We start from the raw sequence: 18,994 nt of genomic DNA on the forward strand, positions 1-18,994 counted from the left end.
ACGTTTGACTTCTTCCAACATGCTATACTCTGACCACACTCTGTCAAATATTGGGACGAAAATACCAAAGTAACTTACAATTCCATTTGACCCTAAACAGAGGAGTACCTGATCACTGTAACTGATGAAACTGAGGAAAATGTTTCGACAATGACAATGTACAGCCATAGAAACTGGCCGTCACAGGCAGAACAGACTAATCAGGGAAGTCAGGCTGTTCTCAGGTAAAATATAGTTATTCTGGAATATGTCATTTAGCTTCGGCAATAATGTAACCTGAACAGCCAATAAAGCTGATTTGAATTGAATTAGAGATAGAGCTATAGAGAGCTAGACAGCTACAGGTGTGAACATGGCATAAGAAGGAAGGAAGGAAGGAAGCAAGGAAAGAAGGAGGGAAGAAAGAGAGTGAGGCCAGGTGCTAGAATTGTGTTTTCAGAAGATCATTTGAGTGGTGTTTCACTGCAAAATATCGCCTACATATGTATTACTGGAGACTCCTACATGAAATTAAATCATCACTTGTGTATTTTCTTATCCATTGTGTGGGTGACATGAACTGGCCACTTCACATAAAAGCACATCCAGTAACAGTGGATATGTTTTCTGTGTGTAAATGACTGAGTCTTAAATTAGGAGGCGCAGAAAGCTCAAAGGGCGTAGTGAAGGAAAGAAGATGGCCTTTGATATTAATGGATTAACATATTTTGAGTTTGAGAGTGGAATTGATTTATGCACAAGAGCTTACAGAACCCTCGAGGTAATTGTGTGATTCTTCCACCCCCGATGACAGAAGGCAGGGTATTGTGCTGCAGCATACCGTGGAAAAAAACACTTTCCAAAGACAGCTACCGAGAAACTGTTATTGCTTGTTTAGTCATTCTTGTGCAGGTCAGAAATGCCCAGGGTTAGTGTCATATCATATCATCTTAAAATGTTACTTCTCTTACGGGTAAAAATAGAAGAGCAGGGTCGTTTTGAAATGAACTTGGACACTTTGTGGACCTGAACTCATTTTGAAACTAATTAAGCAAAACAATGCTGAGAAATGCCTTTTGTTTTTGTGTCTTGCATTTCACAGACAACCAGCTAGGAATATTGCAACTGTGCTGAAGCCAAAGTAAAGGCTTACAACAGACCCGTCTGGTCCCGTATGGGGAATTTTAAGAGCTACTCTAGCAGCATAAATGTGTTTTGTCAAAACACAGAATGTTAGCCCAATAACTTGGCTGAAATTGTCCAGACTTAATAAATTGAACTGATCCTGCCCCAATGGAACGAGTTCTGTAAAACAAGAACACTATCATTGACTGTAATGCCCCTAAAACCAGGAAATTCAAAGCCACAAATAAAACATCTGCACCTCTAGTCCAACCTGCAACACCTATTGGTAAAATAGTAGCAGCAGCAGCGATTTAGACCAACAATTATAGACATGCTGGTGTGCGTGCCTTCCACATTCAAGCAAAGTAATAGCTTCTACAATTGTTACACGTGTATTAATGCAGCATTGTTTTTTCTCAAAATATATTCTACAGAGTCCCATCTGAAGGAGTGTATGAAAGTTTAGACCTCAAATAATGACTGACGGTTACATTATGAAGCAAACTGATAACATACAGGGTTCCTATTAGCTTCCCAATGGTCTGCTGAGGACAAGAACATGTCACGAAAGGTGCACTGCGCTTCAAGTGTTGCGTTTACAGGTCGCTAAGACACAGTTGTCTGGCTACAGTAGATCTCTGGGGATTTACCTCAACAGCAGATTCTCCTGAGTGTCACTCATCAACGCACACACTTACATGTACAGCTTGTTCCTCAGGCAGCCTATAGGATAAGAGAAGCACCGCGTTCTGTGTCCTGGATATCTGCTCATTTTGTCATCAAACTAAACGGGCTACAGGGAGGACTTCAGGCGAACGGCAATTACATCTTTTTGACACGTCATAGTGGCTTCAGATCAGAGGTCTCTATTGTGACCAAGCAGAGAGGCTGAGATGAAGGCCAAGGCTTTGTCCGTGAGGGAGTGCACCTGGACGTCAGAGGAGTGCCACCTAGTGGATGAGCTGCATGGAGACTCCCAGAGGGACATCTTTTGTTTACCAAATATATTCAGGTCCAAAAAAGTGAAGCCGCTCACAAGGATTCAGACTGGACCCACTTACCAGGTGTACCATACAGCCAGAGAGCTCCTGCTTGAAGTGCTGGACAGAGGAGCCATTCGGGAGCTGATCAGGAGAGCCGCTGGAGTGAAGCCAGGGGCGAGACGTCCGTCGTACAACCAGAGCAGAGAGCAGAGTGCAGATCTCTCTGAGGAGGAGTATGCCGAGGCGTTAACATGGTTCTCCATAGTCCTGCGGAGCGGTCTGTCTGTAGGGGAGAACTGGAGCTTTGGCTCCGAGTTGACCCTGAGACTGGATGGATGGCAGGGCGTCCTGAAGAGAAACAGCTTCCAGAACAACCTCCTGTCTCTGACCAGACTGGAGGATGGAGACAAGTTGGAAACCCTCTCTGCGTTCTGTAGCCACTTAACCAGGCACTACCAGGCCTTATACACACCTGGCCACAAACTGGCGGTGAAGAAATACAGACTTTCCTACCAGCAGGGTCCTTGCGCTCTCCATCTTGCCCTCCTCTGTGACACCAGCTCCGGGTTCATCTGTAACATGTATCTGTATTGTCCAGAGCGACTCCAGAGGCAGAGCAGGGCAACTGTAGTTGAGCAGGTGGTCAGACACCTGCTGAGACCTTTCTGCAGCCACAGACACCTGGTTCAGCTGGACAGCTCTGCTTGGGGGCTCACAGACATTTTCTCTGGCTTAGGGGTGGATATTAATTTTGCCCCGACTGTTGAAAGATCATCTTCATCTCCACCACTCGTACCCGATCAGCTCCGATCTGAGGACTCACCGTCTCCACTAGTGGCCCACCTGCAGGGTTGGACTGGACCTGCTCTGTTTCCTTCGTCAGACCTGAAGGGATCAGATGTGTTTCTCCCAGGCCTTTGGGTGACGCTACACGTCATCTGCATCAACACATTTATGCTCCACACTCTGCAGAGGCAGGGCTCAGACAAGCAGGTCCACCTGACAGAGTTCACCAGAACTCTGGCCTCCAAGCTGGCCGAGGACAGCAGCGTCACTGTGCCTGCTCTGCAACGACTAAGCAGCAGCTCATGCCAAGAGACAGGCTTCACAAATCATTCTAAGCAAAGGTCAGTCTTACTCTTACGTTTCTATTCAAGCTAATAATAGCCTTCACAGTATTACATGTTTGAAACAACAAAGAAAAAAGGCAAGCGAGTGATAACTTCTATTTTTGAAAGCATTTGAAGCCTAAAAATATATTTGCATCGAGGCGAGCTGTGGAAGTCTCGGTTATTCTGAATTCAATTCAATTGATTTCAGTGCAACTTCAGCTGAGAATGACTCAATATGGCATCGACAAACTAACAAAATGTGGAATTACATTTTCTCAGGATAGTGCACAATTTGGGTCATTTAATTAAGACACAGTTGTGCAAGACGTAACGTTTGTGCTATTGGTCTATTAGTGTAAACTGGGTTGATCGTTTTAATATGAGGGTGGTGACTTATAATTATCATCAATATTTAAAAATATGCTGGTTGTTTTTTTCAATTAACCGATTATGTTATGAGTTATACATTTCTTCAGTCCAAAATACAAATATATGAAATTTACAATTATTGAGACTACATCAAATGATGTGCAACGTTGATGATAATGTTTTGATTTCTGTTCACTGGTCTTGCAGGACAAATAGCATCAGTCGTGGTCAGGTGGTGGAAAATGAGCAACAAGGCTGCAGCTCTGCAGTGCGGCTGCACGGGTGGAACAGAGCAGGAGTGTGCGGTTTGGACAACTCGGGCAACTCCTGCTACTTAAATGCTGTGTTACAGTGTTTGTGTTCCACTGTGCCCCTCGTGGAGCACCTCCTTAATCAGGACACTCGCAAAGAGCTGGGAAGGTAAGACCCCCCCCCACCGTCGTCTCTCTCTCTGACAGAGACTGTCGTGTTTTCCCAGCGGTTTAACCTCTGTCCAAGCAGGTCGAAGTGCCGTGTGGCCGAGATGTTTGTCCGCCTGCTGGAGGAGATGTGGCTGGGAAGCAGCTCCAGCTGTGCCCCTGTGGAGGCTAGGTCTGTGATGTGCTCCATACTCCCCCAGTTCAACAACTACTCCCAACAAGACGCCCAGGAATTGCTGCTCTTTCTCCTCAACGCACTCGACGACGACCTCAAAAAGGTGCGGCGGCACGTCCACGACGCGTACCTCTCTGTGGCCAATCACCACACCTTACAGAATGAGTAGATCTGTGTCTGTTTGTTTACAAGGTTGCAAAGCGCCCGATGCGCTCCTCAATACGACGGTCGAGGCGAGACCAGAACAGAAACTGTGCCACCGCAGCGATGGAGTCCACCACCGTTGTCTCGCGTTTGTTCGAGGGCCAGCTCGGCTACAGGACCCTCTGTATGCACTGCGGCCTCCAGACACACAGCACTCAGACCTTCACTGTACTGTCACTACCGATTCCAACAGACATCATTAAGTGCTCCATTCAGGTACCCTTTAACACCTGCAGGTGCCACTTTGCACCAAACGTCCACCAGACTGTATGCATGTCACGTTTTTTTAAGATATTGGTGGTCTTGGTGCTTCCCCACTCATTTCTGCCTCTTCGTTGTGCAGGATTGCCTGTCACTGTTCTTCGAGCAGACTATCCTGACCGAGGGAGAGCAGATGCAGTGTTCGGTGTGTGGGGAGAGGAGAGAAACAACAGTCCTCACTTGTTTGGACAAACCTCCTGAAATCCTTATGTTGCACCTGAAACGGTGGGTGGACACAAAACACAACCTGTTAAAGGTGACACTTAACAGTAAGAGCACAAGTTAAATTCATGAACCTTTAGTTATTGTGAAATGCATGAGAATAAAAACTTAAGTCATCACTGATAAAATAATCTCACCTTAAAGGTCTGCATGATCTTCATAAGCAGATGTTCTTTGCCTAGTTGCCATTTAAGGACTTTTAGTCCATGTTGGTTTAGAAGTTCAGTTTCAAACTTCATTCTTGAGCTTTGACAAACTGGCAAACATGTGGAAGCTGAGAGAAAGACTCCAGATACTAACTTGAGAAGATTTTAAATTCTGGATGATTTAACTGCGAGTGAACATTCCTAACGTTATGGGGCCTGTATCCATATTGAGCAACAGACCATCACAATCAACCGTGTGCATTAGTGAATTGTCTGCATAAAAATGCACTAATATGAGTAATTATGAAGGGCTATGTCTAAATACCCTGGAGATACTGCTGTGGGTATTATTAGCTGTTAATCAATGTGATCTTTATCTCCTCTGCAGGTTTGGTTGTAAGGGGAAGAACCAGGTGAAACTGAGGACTAACGTCGTTTTCTCCTCGAGACTCGATCTCGCCCCGTTTCTATCCAGCTCAGAACAGAACACCTTATACTCTTCATACCGCCTCTATGCTATTGTGGTCAGTGTGTACACAAGTACACACACACACACACACACACACACACACACACACACACACACCAAAGTATAGTAATATTAGCGTGAAATGATGCATTACGGACAAATGGAGTTTTGATTTTGTCCAAAACTTTTGTCTGTCATAATTTTCATGTAAATTTCCCTTTTCTAGAACCACACAGGTCACCTGAACATGGGTCACTACACAGCTCTGTGTCACAACGCCTTGACTAGATCCTGGCACTGTTTTGACGACTCAGCGGTCAGAGAGGTACGGGACAGCCTCGTTCAATCTCCGAATGCCTATGTGCTGCTCTACAGCCGCAAGCCCTTTCAAAAGCCAAAGATCCACGGACTCTGAGCTCTCCAACCAGCAGGCCAAATCCACGAGGGGACCGAGTTTCAACTTCCTTTTTCTTGTTTTATCCAAGCTTTTGTTTTTTTAAACTGTTGTTTTTTTCTAATGATCACACACGGTATCGGTATAGCCTCAGGAACGACGAGACTAGAACATAACAGGAGGGTTTCATTCAGCCGTTAGCCGATTTATCCTAAAAGAAAAGTCACACAAACAGTAATTTGAAGCAGTTTTAATAAATAGTCATGAGTTGTAGGAGGTTAATATAATTGTTATATCTGAAAGACCATTAAGAAATAAAATCAACATGTACAAGTAAAAAGAAAACAGATTATGATCTCATGCTTGGCAATAAAACTTTACTTAAGAAGTCAAATCCTGTCGCCTCAGATCTCTGGTCCGTTCAGAAGATACATCGGTACACTTTGTGCTTGCTCATGTCAGTCAGTCAGGCAGCAAATGTTGACGCTTCTGTAAGCGAATAAGGTCAATTTCTCAAGTCTTCATATTCTCCCGGGTCAGTACTGAACACAGAAACAAAATAAATCAGATAAATCTAAATTACAGCCTCCTGGAAACTTTCACAACCAGCAGCACTGATGTAAGCCGAGAAGGATGCCAAGTTATCCCAGTAGTTTGTCCTCTAAATAGTTTTTGTGTTTGAATATAATAATGTAAAGAGTTACGTATGTTTAACAGAGAACACATTTTACAACAACCTTTATAGAAGCAGGTAACAGCAAGACAGCCGAGCTCTCAGCATCAGTATAGTTTTAAAGCGTTCCGAGTCGAGTATTAATGTCTGCTGTTCAACAAAGTGCTCTACATAAACAACTTAAATTGATTGTATAATGTGTGAGTGCAACAATGTGGCTAATATGAACACGCAACACTCTCCGGTCCCTCCTCTCTTAAGGAAGAATGCAAAAGTCAACGCTCACGGTCTCCTCCATCCCCTTTAACATCATGTTAAACAACAGAAGTCTATCGAGTTCAACCCCTAAAACACAGTCTGTCGTTATGAATATGGTGATACTATGATGGCTGCTACGTTCAAAGAAAAAATTCTAATTTGGTCACTTAACAGATTAACACCTTGCCCTCCAGTATTTACATTTTTGAATGTGCAACATCAGCATCGGTAAGTATGTACATGCCGTCTAACGGTTGACCCCGGTGTAGACACGGTACAAGGAAGCTGATCAAGTTCTGCGATACAGCCGTCCCCGCCGAGTGCAACAGAAATGAGAGCGAAGAGCATCTGAACCAGCTGTCAGCCCTACAACACAACTACCGAGAAGTCAGAGTAAAAGGAGCATCCGTTTATTCGCTAGATGATCAGTAATATGAACAGACGGCATGTTTTAACAGGTATAAGGTCCTCTAGTAGCTGAAGCATTGTGCTGTCTGCACATTCCTCAGATCTGCCACAGACGGGATCTCGTCGCCACTCGCTCGAGTGCGTCCTCGTGTGCTCATACACGACTACTGAACCTGCAACTACGTGCACCAGGTCCTCAGAGCTGTGATTAAAAAAAAAAAAAAAAAAAAAAAAAAATCAACCTCTAGGCTCTTGAGCTCCGCTGCTCTGGTGTAGTATTCTGTCTTCGTGTCCGACGGCTCCATCACAGGGCGGAGTAAAACAGGATGTAGGCTGCGGAGGACTTGACGGTGGTGGTGGAGATGTCGGTCACCTCGTGGTCATCAAACTTGTACCAGCGCTGTTTGGGCGCGTTCTTACAGTAGGCTGTGTAGTGGCCACCGTCTAAACCCCCGTAGTGGTTCTGGTAGTGGAAAAGAAGAGGGTTAACAGCACATCATTATTAGGATGTGATTGTTTCTCATTTGAATATGAGCTGAAGAGATAAGGTTGGTGATGTTCCTCAGAAACAGCTTTTGTTGCATTTGATGAAATTCTATTTACATCCCGATAGCAACAGATAAATGAAATGCTCTGACAAAGAAAGAGAAAAGGATCCGGTATCTGTGGCAGGACCCGATAAGCCCGCTCAATCATTTTATTTGTCCCGGATGTAATGATGGGAGAGGCGACCATGCCCGTCTACCTACAAGCTGGATTTTCTTTGCTCGTCTCTCAGGATTAACAAACCCTATAGTCACTTTGTCTTGCCGTCACGGGGCCAAAACATTGGTACACAAATTTGTTATTGGCTTTTTTTCAAACTATTTATGGGCTCTACCAATAAGGACTGACCGCTTTATAGGAGATGAACAAGATATAACAATATAATACAATAATACTACATTGCTCTCTGGTGTGCATCTCTTAACCTCTTCTGTAACATATTCATTTTGTTTTACCGTTTGTCCAAATAAAAAATACATAAATATTAATTTTTTTTTTTTTGAAATACACTTCACAACATAACCAATTTCACTTTTACTTACAGAAACTCCATAAAGGCAGTATCTCTTCGGTGTCTGATTTGGTCCAATGACGTACTGGGTCAGGTCCAGAGTGTCTAGAGGGAAGTCGACATGAGTCTGCAGCTTCTGCTTCCACCTCCCCTCGTAGGAGAACCTGCAGAAATTACGCCCATTAGAGAAAAAGAGTGTCAATGTGAGAACAGTGAGAAAAATGCTGATCTGATTTCCTAAACAGTGAACGTGTGTATTTAGTTGTACTAAGGCAGGGGACAAAGAATTTGGTCTTTGTCTACATTATTTTGAACGCAAACAGGACTACGGACCGTTTTAAGTGCACCAGGACGATGGGCGGGACCTTCCAGATCTCCAGTTTCTTGGTGGAATCTCTGTGGGCCTTGCAGTGTCTGCAGAACACCTTGTTGTTGTCGGTCAGCTTCTCTTCTTTGGAGAACAGCCTCAGACAATCCTGCCAAGAAACAGAGAACAAAATCAGTCAAGCACAACAAAGTAGCCTTTTTATTTTTGATACATAGAAACTCAGGACACATTTTAAGCCTCGAAGATGTAGTCAGAAAATGTCTTGTGTGTTTGTCAAGAAAAATACTGTGAAACTCAATAGCACAGTGTAAACAGGTGAAAATGTTGTGTGAAGATGAAAGTAACGTGTTTTTACTTTGAGTAGCTATGTGCCTCAATAAAAAGGACAAGCTCTGACAAGCTCCCGACACACGCTGTGATTCACATGTTTAATGTCTGACCGACCTGCAGGGAGCACTTGCTGGTGGAGGCCAGAGGCAGCGACAGGTACATAAAGGTCTCAAATGTCCGTGACTTGCGGTGGCAGGTCAGACACTGCACAGTGGACTTGAACTGCCCCTGGAACAGTGCTACAATGATGGACTCATTGAGCAGCTTGTGTTTGCTCCAGGCCAAGTCGGCTGCCGTCTGATCATCCAGATGGTCGTTTTCCTCCTCCTTGTACCGCTTCCTGTTGTCCGCCTGACACCAGAGAGGGAAACGTGTTGGTACACAAGCACAGCTGCTGCTGTAGGTGTTAGCAAAACCTACCTTCATGACTCATGGCAGATACATGATATACTGGTAATGACTACGATACAGTAAGCGTTGAGAAAACAGAACTAAATATCTAAAATGATAAACACCTATCTAATCTCTTTCAGCTTCATTAGCATGCGTTTCAGCCAAATCACTTAAATTATGACATGTAGGAAGATATGAGAGGCGGGTAAACCCTTTCTAATTAACATCTCATTAATTAGACTGACTGATTTATCATTTAGTGCGGAGAGACACAGTGGACTGAGACGGGGCCAGCCTGATGGCAGACGGGTCTGAACATCACACAAAAGGGGATGTGATGAAATGGTGTGTTGCATGAGAAATGCACATTATCAGCCTTCACCACCTAAATGGCACTTCATCCTTCAAATTTTAAAAGAGTGAATAGCTCGATATTAAATTGTGGTGAATGCATTACTTCAACTCAACCCCAGGTGGAGACAGTTGTCAAAGTATCTCAAAGCTGCCTGTTCTTCTAAGAACCATCTCCGACAGCATGTGGCCTTCACTAGGAAAAAGGAAGATTCACCTCGTCCTTTCCCCATTCAAGTGCACATGAAGCCAGTAAAATCATTCGATACAGGCAATGAGGCATGTCTTGGGTCTACATGCACAGAGGTTCTGACAGAGCATCAGACCAGACAGATGCAGACACGCCACACACACACACACACACACACACACTGCTGCAGGAGGAGGACCAAGGACACACAGCTATTTACTTACTCTCTAATTTGCCATCAAAATGAAACCAGGTGAAAAAAAAAAAAAAACAGAAAGAAGGAAAATGACAAAATACTACAGTTTTATCGTCAACAGGCATATGTGCAACAACATACGGGGGTTGTAAAAGACAAGCCATAGAAAGCCATGGTTAAAATGAATAAATTACTTATTATTTATTCACTCAAGATTTAATTCAGGGCGAGCACGTTTAGATGCAAGTGTTTCTCAAGACTTTTAAGACTTTATTAATGCCACACTGATGTTGCATGAAACAGGTGTGTGCGCTACCTTGTTGAGGTCCTCGTGGAGCCCATCCATGAGGAACAGCAGCAGCTCCTGGGAGTCTTGCTGGTCATAGCCCGCAAATTGGTCATTGATCTTGCCTATGGTGATCTTGAAGTCCCGCGGACTGATGCACTTGTACAGACCAGCCCACAGGGCCTTCATGATCACACCAAACTCCTCTGCCACCTCCCCTTTATGGCCCAGTATGTTGTACCTGTCAGAGGAAGAGAGCGGAGGTAGAGATGTTAAATGATTGCCTTTGCATGAATCTTTATGGTCAGTGATTGCACCTATCTGGGCCCCGACCTGTTGATGTCCTCCAGGTAGTAATTGTTGTTGAAGTACTCAGCCATGCCCGTAGTGTTACACAGACACTGCAAGATGGAGTTCATGTAGCAGGTGTTGCCCATGTTACGAAGGCCAGTCAGTGATGGACCCAGACCTCCAAATGAAGGATTCAGGTTGCGAATTTTGGCAGCTGATGGCCGAACAATCTCCACTTTAGAGTAGACTTTACTAGGAGGTCTGAAAGGCAGAGGAGCACAATGAGAGGAAGCCAGACTAGTTTCTGCAGAGATAAGACTAAAGGAAATATAAGTAATATAGTCTAACGAGATACACTGCAGATTAGATTACGACAACAGATACTAGATGCAGGACATTGTCCATTTATTACAGTTCCTGGACTTCCTGGAATTGAATTAAAACATCCGTGTGCCTTACTTTGTCTCTCTGTTGATGGTGGGTATGACAGCAGCAGTGATCGGGGCGGCAGCCTTCTTCTGGGCCTCCTCTCTCAAGTCCTGGCTGATATCAGGGGAGGAGTAGGAGCGTTTCAGTTTAGACTGTTCCCGCTCTTGCTCACTGCTGGTGTCTGGCTCAGCTGCTCGCGGTGGTTTCTGTTTGACTGTTGGCGGCGTGGAGGGTGGGGTCTGGGGAACAGTGACCTCAGGAGGGTAGAGGTGGACACGGTTGGTTGGGGAATGGTAGTATCGGTAGGTCCCTGTCACCGTGTCAAGGAACTAGCCAATAAATGGAGGGGTGAACATAAAAAGAGATAGAACATTAGGGAGAAGAATAATTATTTCTCAATTCAAATATACGCTTTTTATTTAACTTTCATCTCTGACTACACCAAAAGACTCAACATATTTCAGATTTAAACATCTGGTACCTTCATCCAACCGACTGGAAGGCCTGGTACACTCCTACCCATCTCCTCACTCCTTGCTCGGGTCAGGGGCTCCCTCTGTGGGACGGACACGGACACACACACACCATCTTCACCTAAAGGTTCTCTACAAAAATAATCACGAGGGACTTTCATGGTGAGGACAAGAGAAATAATAGGTATTTCTGAAGCCCAATGTCACGGGCACGTCAGCGTTGTTCAGCATAAAACAATTGACAAAACATTCTTGTTTTTGTCTTTTTAAACAAAACAAATTTGAGAATATCTACAACACCAACTTGTGTCTACAGTATTTCTTCTCAACTGACCTAATTGCACATGTATTTGTTTGTTTTTATCTATTTACAATCTCCACATCAAACAAACGTCGGCGGTCAGTCTGAATGGAAAGAGCTGGACAGCTCGAGCTAGTGGCTGAGCCCAAGAGAGAAACTATACAAATGGAACTAAAAGTGAAAGTAACAGTATTTGGTCATTCTGTCATGTCATTCTGGGTAACTATATAATGTCCAGTCTCTTTCTCAATACTGTCACAAAGAGGCAATAAATGCAAATAAAACAACTCACCTTAATTTCACTAACGATATGGTTGGGAGCAGGAGAGTCCAGAGACATACTCTTGGAGGGAGTGTCAGAGTTCTGCTCCTTACCCCTCCTCTCCTTCCCGACCCGCCCCCTGTTCTCTTTATCTTCCTCTTCTTCAGCCTTCTGCCTTTCCAGTTTCTTTTTCTCCTGAGTTCCAGTCTCCTCATCTTCCTTCTTCCTCTTTTCACTTTGCTCCCTTTCTAGCCTTTCCTTCTGGTCCTTCTCCCGTCTCTCTTCCTCTACACGACGCTCCTGGTTGCGTTTCTCCTGCTCTTGCTTCGCCTTCTCCATCCCTGCCACCGCCTCAGAGTGTATCTGGCTTTGTTCTTCTTTAGACAGAGAAGTGTTGGGGATGAGGGGTGGTTTGACTGAGCGGTCAGGGGCAAGTCGGCCGTTCTGCAAGGAGTCCTTTGCTGACCCGTTCTGGCTGGGCTTGGGATCGTTCGACACCCGGACAGAGGGTTTCTTGGTACGGTCAAACTGGGACAGCAGGATAAGAGAATAAAACAAAGCATGAGCGATGCTTAGCACACTAGAGTTCTTAATATTTAGCACTCTCCCAAAGTATATTAGTTATCAGGGCCGTTACAATACCTGGGGGAAGGCCTTGGTTGTTGCAGGCGACTGACTGGATGTGCCTGCCGCAGGGCCCTTCTGACTAAGGTCTTGCCCAGAATTTGTGGAGCCTGCGACGGTGGAATCGACAGCATCTGGCAGCCTGTCGGTAACCATGGAAGTTTCAGATGTGGGGGGTTCTGCTGGTGGAACCCCGTTCACCAGCACAGGAGCAGAGGGTTCCTGAGGCTTGGGTGTAACCTCAGGCTCTGGTGGAGGTGGGGTCGGAGGCTTTGGTTCCTCGAGGGATGGGTAGCTAAAGTTCACTGTTCAAAACATCAAGAAAGTAAATAAAAAGAGAATCATTTTCTTAGAAAGAGCATCCTTATCTCACTGTATAATGTAATCTCCTCACCGCCAATGTATGTCCACTAAAAGTGCTTGCATTTGTCACCGACAGGCTGAGGTTATTACAAGTGTCTGACAAGTTTGTGGGAAAAAAACCCGACAGAGATATAAAACATTTTTCTTCCACAACATCACAGCCTGTTTAGCGGTTGCCGTCTGCAGCTTTCTCGCTCAATACCGGACCGATTGTCAATGTGTTGTCCCCATTAGTCAAGGATCAAGTCCAGCAAACACAAGCATAACGTGGGATGCAACGCTCAGAAATGGATTTTGTGGACTCAATAATAAATATGATTAAAAAAAAATAAATAAATAAATAAATCTGAAACAAAATTAAACCTATTTTACTTTACTAATCTTATCAATTTGCTGCTATAATTTCTTTTTTTTCTTTTAAAAAAAAGCCGCTGCATCAACACAAACAATAAATCAAACTACGTGATGTGATAAACACAAAGAGCCAAGCAGTGCTGGTAATACTCACACTGAGGGGTGGTGCTGATGATATCCTGTCTAGGGGCGCGAACTTTAGCGTTGGTCGTGTACATGGGGTAAAACAACAGCCAGTTCTCGTAACCTCCCTCCAGCACCAGCGGCTCACTACGCAGGATGGTGATGCTGTCCCACTGGGCAGTGTGCAAACATATTATTATACTTCACAGGAAAGCTCTGCTGTTATTATTCACACTTTAGGAGTCACACATAAGCCTGTGCACAAATGGCCACAACCCCACACAACCACAACCACACACACACACACACACACACACACACACACACACACACACACACACACACACACCTTGAAGAGGGCATCTTTGAGGCTCTGTAAGGTGGTGCCAAGAGTCAGGTCAGTGACAGAACTGAACCAGTCCAGGAGGACTATATAATCCACAAATCCCCGCCTTCTCCAATGCTCTTTAGACACCTCCGGCAGCTTCGCCTCAATCTGATTCACAGTGATTCTAAAAAGTCATGACATACCAGTTCAGGAGGTCAGGTTTAAGGAATTTGACTTTTTTTAAAATCTATCATTGTTTGACGGTTAATGACAAAAAGCAGAGGGAATAAAATAACAAGTTAGAAAAAATAAATAACATAATAGATTCCTTCATATTATGCCTCCAAAACCAGATTACAAATGACACATTCAGTGTCAGATCAAATCAGGTATGAAGCCTGGTCTCATAACCCCTTTCTCACCCTGGACTAATGGCCTCCTCAGGCACACTGACGCAGGTCTGGCCTGGGACCTGAATGCGAGACTCCTCAAAGTTCCTGTGGCTGCGGGCATCCATGACAATTAAGGTTATCGTCTGGTCCTTCATCATGTGGAAAAGCCTCTCAGCTGAGATCCCACCAGCTGGCACCACAGCTACCAGATAAAGTCATTCCATCAACACAAAATAAAAAGTAATAACGGACTAAAATTTGCACAAAACTTCATGGGTTTAAGACTAAACATAATGTCAGTAAATGTCTCAGTTCCTAGAATGATTCTCCCCTCAGAAAGGACTACATAGGTTTATCAGACCTCGTTGTGTTAACTGCTTACCTTTTGAGGTTGTGTTCTTGAGTTCATTCTGTTCTCCTTTCACCTGACATACAGACACAACAATCATCTTGTTAATATTTTAATGTTGATTTCCTCTTCCATGAAATAACTCCATTATAAACATACTATTACTTACGAGGACATTTATATATTTGTTAATGAAAATAGCAGAGTTGCTGTTATTACTGGTATGATGTGAACTGTAGACGTAAAACTACGTAAATTCAGTGAGTGTATAATTTCCATTTGAATCAAGTGTCTCATGTGAGTATGTTTTAATATGCAGCACATCTCTACCTTTTTGCTGTCCTTCTTGTTTGCTGATGACACTTTTGGAGCGCTTCGACCGCCATATTTCTCTGTTATTTCCTCCCTCCTTTTCTTCTCCTCTTGTCTCTCCTTCTCCTCAAGTATTTTTCGAACCTCAACTTCCTCATACCTGTTAAAATGTGAAGATTAGCCGAGTAAAATAGAAAAACATTCCTCATATGCTACCTTGCAGCTTATGCATAAATAGCATGTGTACAATCCAAGACAAGTCTCTAACCTGAGTTTAAGGCTTTCAGAGAGCTTCTCGGCTTCTTCGATGGCTTTCTTGAAGCTGTTTGGCCCAAGCATGGTCATGTAATACTCCTTGGACAATGGAATAGAGAAGAATTACATAGAAATACCCAATTCTTGATAAATTTCCATAGCAACATCAAAAATACACAGAAAAAAAGACGCAGTTTTACAATTATTAACTATACCGGTTGCTGCATGAAGTCTGGTCTTTTCTTGATAATGTCATATACTGTTAGATACTTCATGTACAGCACATACGCCTTCTCCTCATCTCTGTCCAGACGACACTCCTCTGCCACCTTGAAGAGTTTGCAGGCACTCTGAACATAGCTGCAACACAGCAAATTACAAAAATAATTTAATTAATATCATTGCAATATCCTTGATTTGACTAGGGGCCTTTTTTGGTATGTTATCCCCATCTGGCTGCCCTCACTTAAAGACAGTTACTCTGTGTTATGAGTGTGTTCTTACTGTATGCCATACTGGGTTGACACCAGTAAACAAAAAAGCGTAACGTTACCTTCTGGTGCTCGTCTTGTCTGGCTTAATTTCAGCCTTTTTATTGAGTTCACCCAGAGATGTGGACAGATACAGCTCTCTGACCCCGGTGGAGACTGCAGGCATCTTCGCGGTCGTGTTCAGTCAGAGCTCACAGGCAGGAAACCAGTCAGTGCTGCACACAGGAGCCGAACATACCTGGAATACACGTGAAACTAAATAAACAAAAACATCCAACTAGCTACTCCTGTCCAAATCTATTTTTGAATAGCGTTTGCTCAGAGATAAGTTGCTGTTGGCTTCCAATAGTATCAGTCTCAGCGAGATTACAGTTAAATTAAACGAATTGAGTTAAAGTTATGAAGCATTTAAAAATGGCCACAATTAGACCGGCTGAAAACATGACATGTCGATGATATTTAACGTTACATCTGATCTCAGCTACCCCAGGCTGTTGTTCTCACTGTTAGCCAATATTATCTAGCTTGTGGTGTTATTTAGCTGGCGCGGGATATGTCAACATTGACAACAACAAGTAGCTAGCAGTTTCCTGGCTAACATTAGCCTTGACCGGTTGCCCGTTGGACAGCTAACGGGAAACAACATTGGTGTTGTTCAACCTAGATTATACACCAACCATTGCTTTAATACAAACACAATTTAGCTCGCTAATTAAATGTTAACTTAGCGTTGTTACCTTCTCAGCTAGCTACGTTAGTTAGTGAGCTACGCTCAAAGCTGACGCAGCTTGGTCAGCTAAAGTTGTTTAGCTATTTAACTAGCTAGTGTTGCTGCACAGGTAGTCACAGCTATGGTCACATTCAGCAGTAAAAAGACGCCCTCTAGTAATAACTGACTGTCTGTTAATAAGATGCTGTTCATTTTAAAATTACCTCTTTCTGATCCGTTGCTTACACTTCAGCTACTTTTTTTTGACAGCTGATTCCTGATTTCTTGTTCCGCCTCCTCCTCTTCTTCTTCTCTGGCGTTTTGCGGCAGCTGGTGTCTTTAATGTTGCCGTTCCGCCTCCTCCTCTTCTTCTTCTCTGGCGTTTTGCGGCAGCTGGTGTCTTTAATGTTGCCGTACTGCCACCTCCTGGAGCAAATTTTCTGCTTCACTGACCACTTTCTCTTGTCCTGTCCCAACTTCTCAGTACTTCAAACTCTCAAATCTCCAAGATCCTTTTCATTCGTGTATAATAGCCCTGTTTTTTGTCAGGGAACATGCCCCCTGTGCCTCTATTGTCACATGAATGTTACAGATTCTTTACATTGTTCACAAAACCAGTCCGATGTGTCCCTGCAATGTGTCCTGTTAAACATGTTATGTCCTATGGTTAATCATTGCCTTGTACTCTACCCTAAAGTCTGCAGTGTCAAACTGAACTGTACATACGTACATTAGCCTAATATGTTTTTTTGTATTCTTTTCTATATTTTCCAGTGAATCGATCATCGTTCCCTGCTCAGTGATTATCTAACTTTCAGTTTATTTCCCTTCTTCTACACCCATACTCCTCCTACATATACTTTACCAATCTCAAGTGCCATTGAGCAATACCAGCCACACTTCTGCATGGCTAAATATGACAAGTCAGGCCTGAGTTTTGTGTAATTAGGTCAGCCTTTTGTGATCACGCCTGGCAAAGCAACGATACAAGCACATACAGTGGCCACCAACCCGTCCAAAGGCCTTCTCACAGGCCACTCAGTAATGAGGGAAGAGCAAGTGTTGCTCTGTCAATATCCACTCTCAGATTTATACTGCTGGTCATAATAAAAACTATAAAACCTAAGGTGTGTCAGTCATAACTTAACAAAATTGCTGTCACTGTGAAGCAAGATTTCTAAACCCACTCTTAGTTCCCCCCCCCCCCCTTCATTCACAGATTATTAGCCAGCATGTCTTTTATGCTCCTACTCATTTCAAACTAAATCCTATCTATATGAATTGTTTCTGACTTTTGGTTTGAAATATCAAGCCCAAGGTTTTTTTTTTCTTTTTATTTGAATAAAAGCAAAAGAATATGATCCATCGGGATGCACTTTGACTTTGATGTCATGCCAATTGCGCAATTATGGTTAAGCCTGCTTTCATCAGGGTCAGGCGCCCAGACGTAAAGGCACACAAAGAGCACAATAGTCCCAGTGTGCTCTGCTCTATATCACACAACACTTATTTTTGTGTATTGCACCACACACACACACACACACACACACACACACACACACACACACACACACACACACACACTTTCCATTACTCTAGTCATTGCCTGCTACAGGGCTTCCTGCCTTCAGTGGGATCAAAAGTCTGTGCAGCAGTTGTTGCTCAGATTCAAAGAAGTTGTGAGTCAACTGTCATTCAGAGGACTTGCATGAATAAACAGACAAACTTCCATGTTGAAAGTGTCTGTGAAACTGTCCAATGGTAAATCAAAGAGTGACAGAACAAATAACATTAGATATTAAACAAACGGTATTTACAGATTTTGTTAGTGACAATGGATCCAGATCTTATTCCAGCAGGATCTTACACATATAGAACCACATGAGAGCTACCACATGTGACCACAATGCACAGTCAACAGCACAGTGTGTGAACAGTCCAGGTGCGACAGACTTTAACAAGCGCGACTCCTCATCATCTCATCTCATCTTTTTATGTGTGTTCATTCATTGTTCATTTGTTTGTAATGTCCCTATTTTATCTTTCTGTTTGCTCATGAAGAGGCATCATTTAATACAAATATTGATTTGCTCTTACACTCATCTACTGTAATGCGTCCAGGGCGGATGAGAAGAGGAAATGGGAGAGATTACTGTATGAAAGGGCACAATAGTTTTAGAAATGTATGGTGCCAATGTATATATAATCAATCTCTTGAAGAAAAGAAAATAACGTACACGTATTTCTCAAAATATGGAATTGCTCGTTCTACCAAAGAGCGATTTCCCCTCTAAACTTTTCAAACAAGTTCATATAAACTGTTTGAGGCCCAGTGAGGTCAATTATTAACATGTAATATCACCAAAAAAGTTTAAAAAAAAAAGAAAAATTCAAGTCTTTATTTCCTGCTCCTCAGATTAATCTCCTAACCTCTTGAAGGGGGGCTGAACTCCAGGTTGTTAACTATGTACTGGACTAAACTACCAAACTGTGAATAAAACCAGCTCCAGCAGGAAAACAACACATGAACATTGATGCATTGGTGGGACTTTTTTTCGAAGGGATCGACATATTCTTTGCAAAACATAACCATTTTTTTGTATTATTGTT

General features: G+C 43.4%; 2 protein-coding genes across 3 annotated transcripts; one reads left to right on the forward strand and one right to left on the reverse strand.

The window, feature by feature from the left end:
* The first annotated feature begins 4,016 nt into the window (after positions 1-4,016).
* LOC116383014 (putative ubiquitin carboxyl-terminal hydrolase 50) lies at positions 4,017-6,971 on the forward strand. The gene is made up of 5 exons (XM_031846521.1): positions 4,017-4,265; positions 4,355-4,582; positions 4,710-4,852; positions 5,384-5,519; positions 5,691-6,971. Exons 1-5 carry the CDS (start codon positions 4,092-4,094, stop codon positions 5,877-5,879), a joined length of 870 nt encoding a protein of 289 aa, XP_031702381.1. The 5' UTR covers positions 4,017-4,091; the 3' UTR covers positions 5,880-6,971.
* usp8 (ubiquitin specific peptidase 8) lies at positions 6,094-16,699 on the reverse strand. Of its 2 annotated transcripts, XM_031846519.1 has the most exons (20): positions 16,609-16,699; positions 15,738-15,913; positions 15,400-15,544; positions 15,198-15,283; positions 14,948-15,089; positions 14,651-14,693; positions 14,299-14,470; positions 13,898-14,060; positions 13,580-13,721; positions 12,727-13,013; positions 12,115-12,612; positions 11,530-11,604; positions 11,079-11,377; positions 10,662-10,880; positions 10,359-10,569; positions 10,071-10,073; positions 9,027-9,263; positions 8,588-8,730; positions 8,286-8,418; positions 6,094-7,660 (listed from the first exon to the last, which is right to left on the reverse strand). In XM_031846519.1, exons 2-20 carry the CDS (start codon positions 15,839-15,841, stop codon positions 7,502-7,504), a joined length of 3,261 nt encoding a protein of 1,086 aa, XP_031702379.1. In that variant the 5' UTR covers positions 15,842-15,913; positions 16,609-16,699; the 3' UTR covers positions 6,094-7,501. The 2 variants fall into 2 exon arrangements, with proteins under 2 accessions (XP_031702379.1, XP_031702380.1); XM_031846520.1 differs by lacking the exons at positions 10,071-10,073; positions 16,609-16,699 and having other exon boundaries at positions 7,502-7,660; positions 15,738-15,841.
* Between the last annotated feature and the right edge of the window lie 2,295 nt (positions 16,700-18,994).

The sequence above is a fragment of the Anarrhichthys ocellatus genome, unplaced genomic scaffold (assembly GCF_004355925.1).
Source record: "Anarrhichthys ocellatus isolate YVR2014 unplaced genomic scaffold, GSC_Weel_1.0 scaffold6, whole genome shotgun sequence".
Taxonomy (NCBI): domain Eukaryota; kingdom Metazoa; phylum Chordata; class Actinopteri; order Perciformes; family Anarhichadidae; genus Anarrhichthys; species Anarrhichthys ocellatus.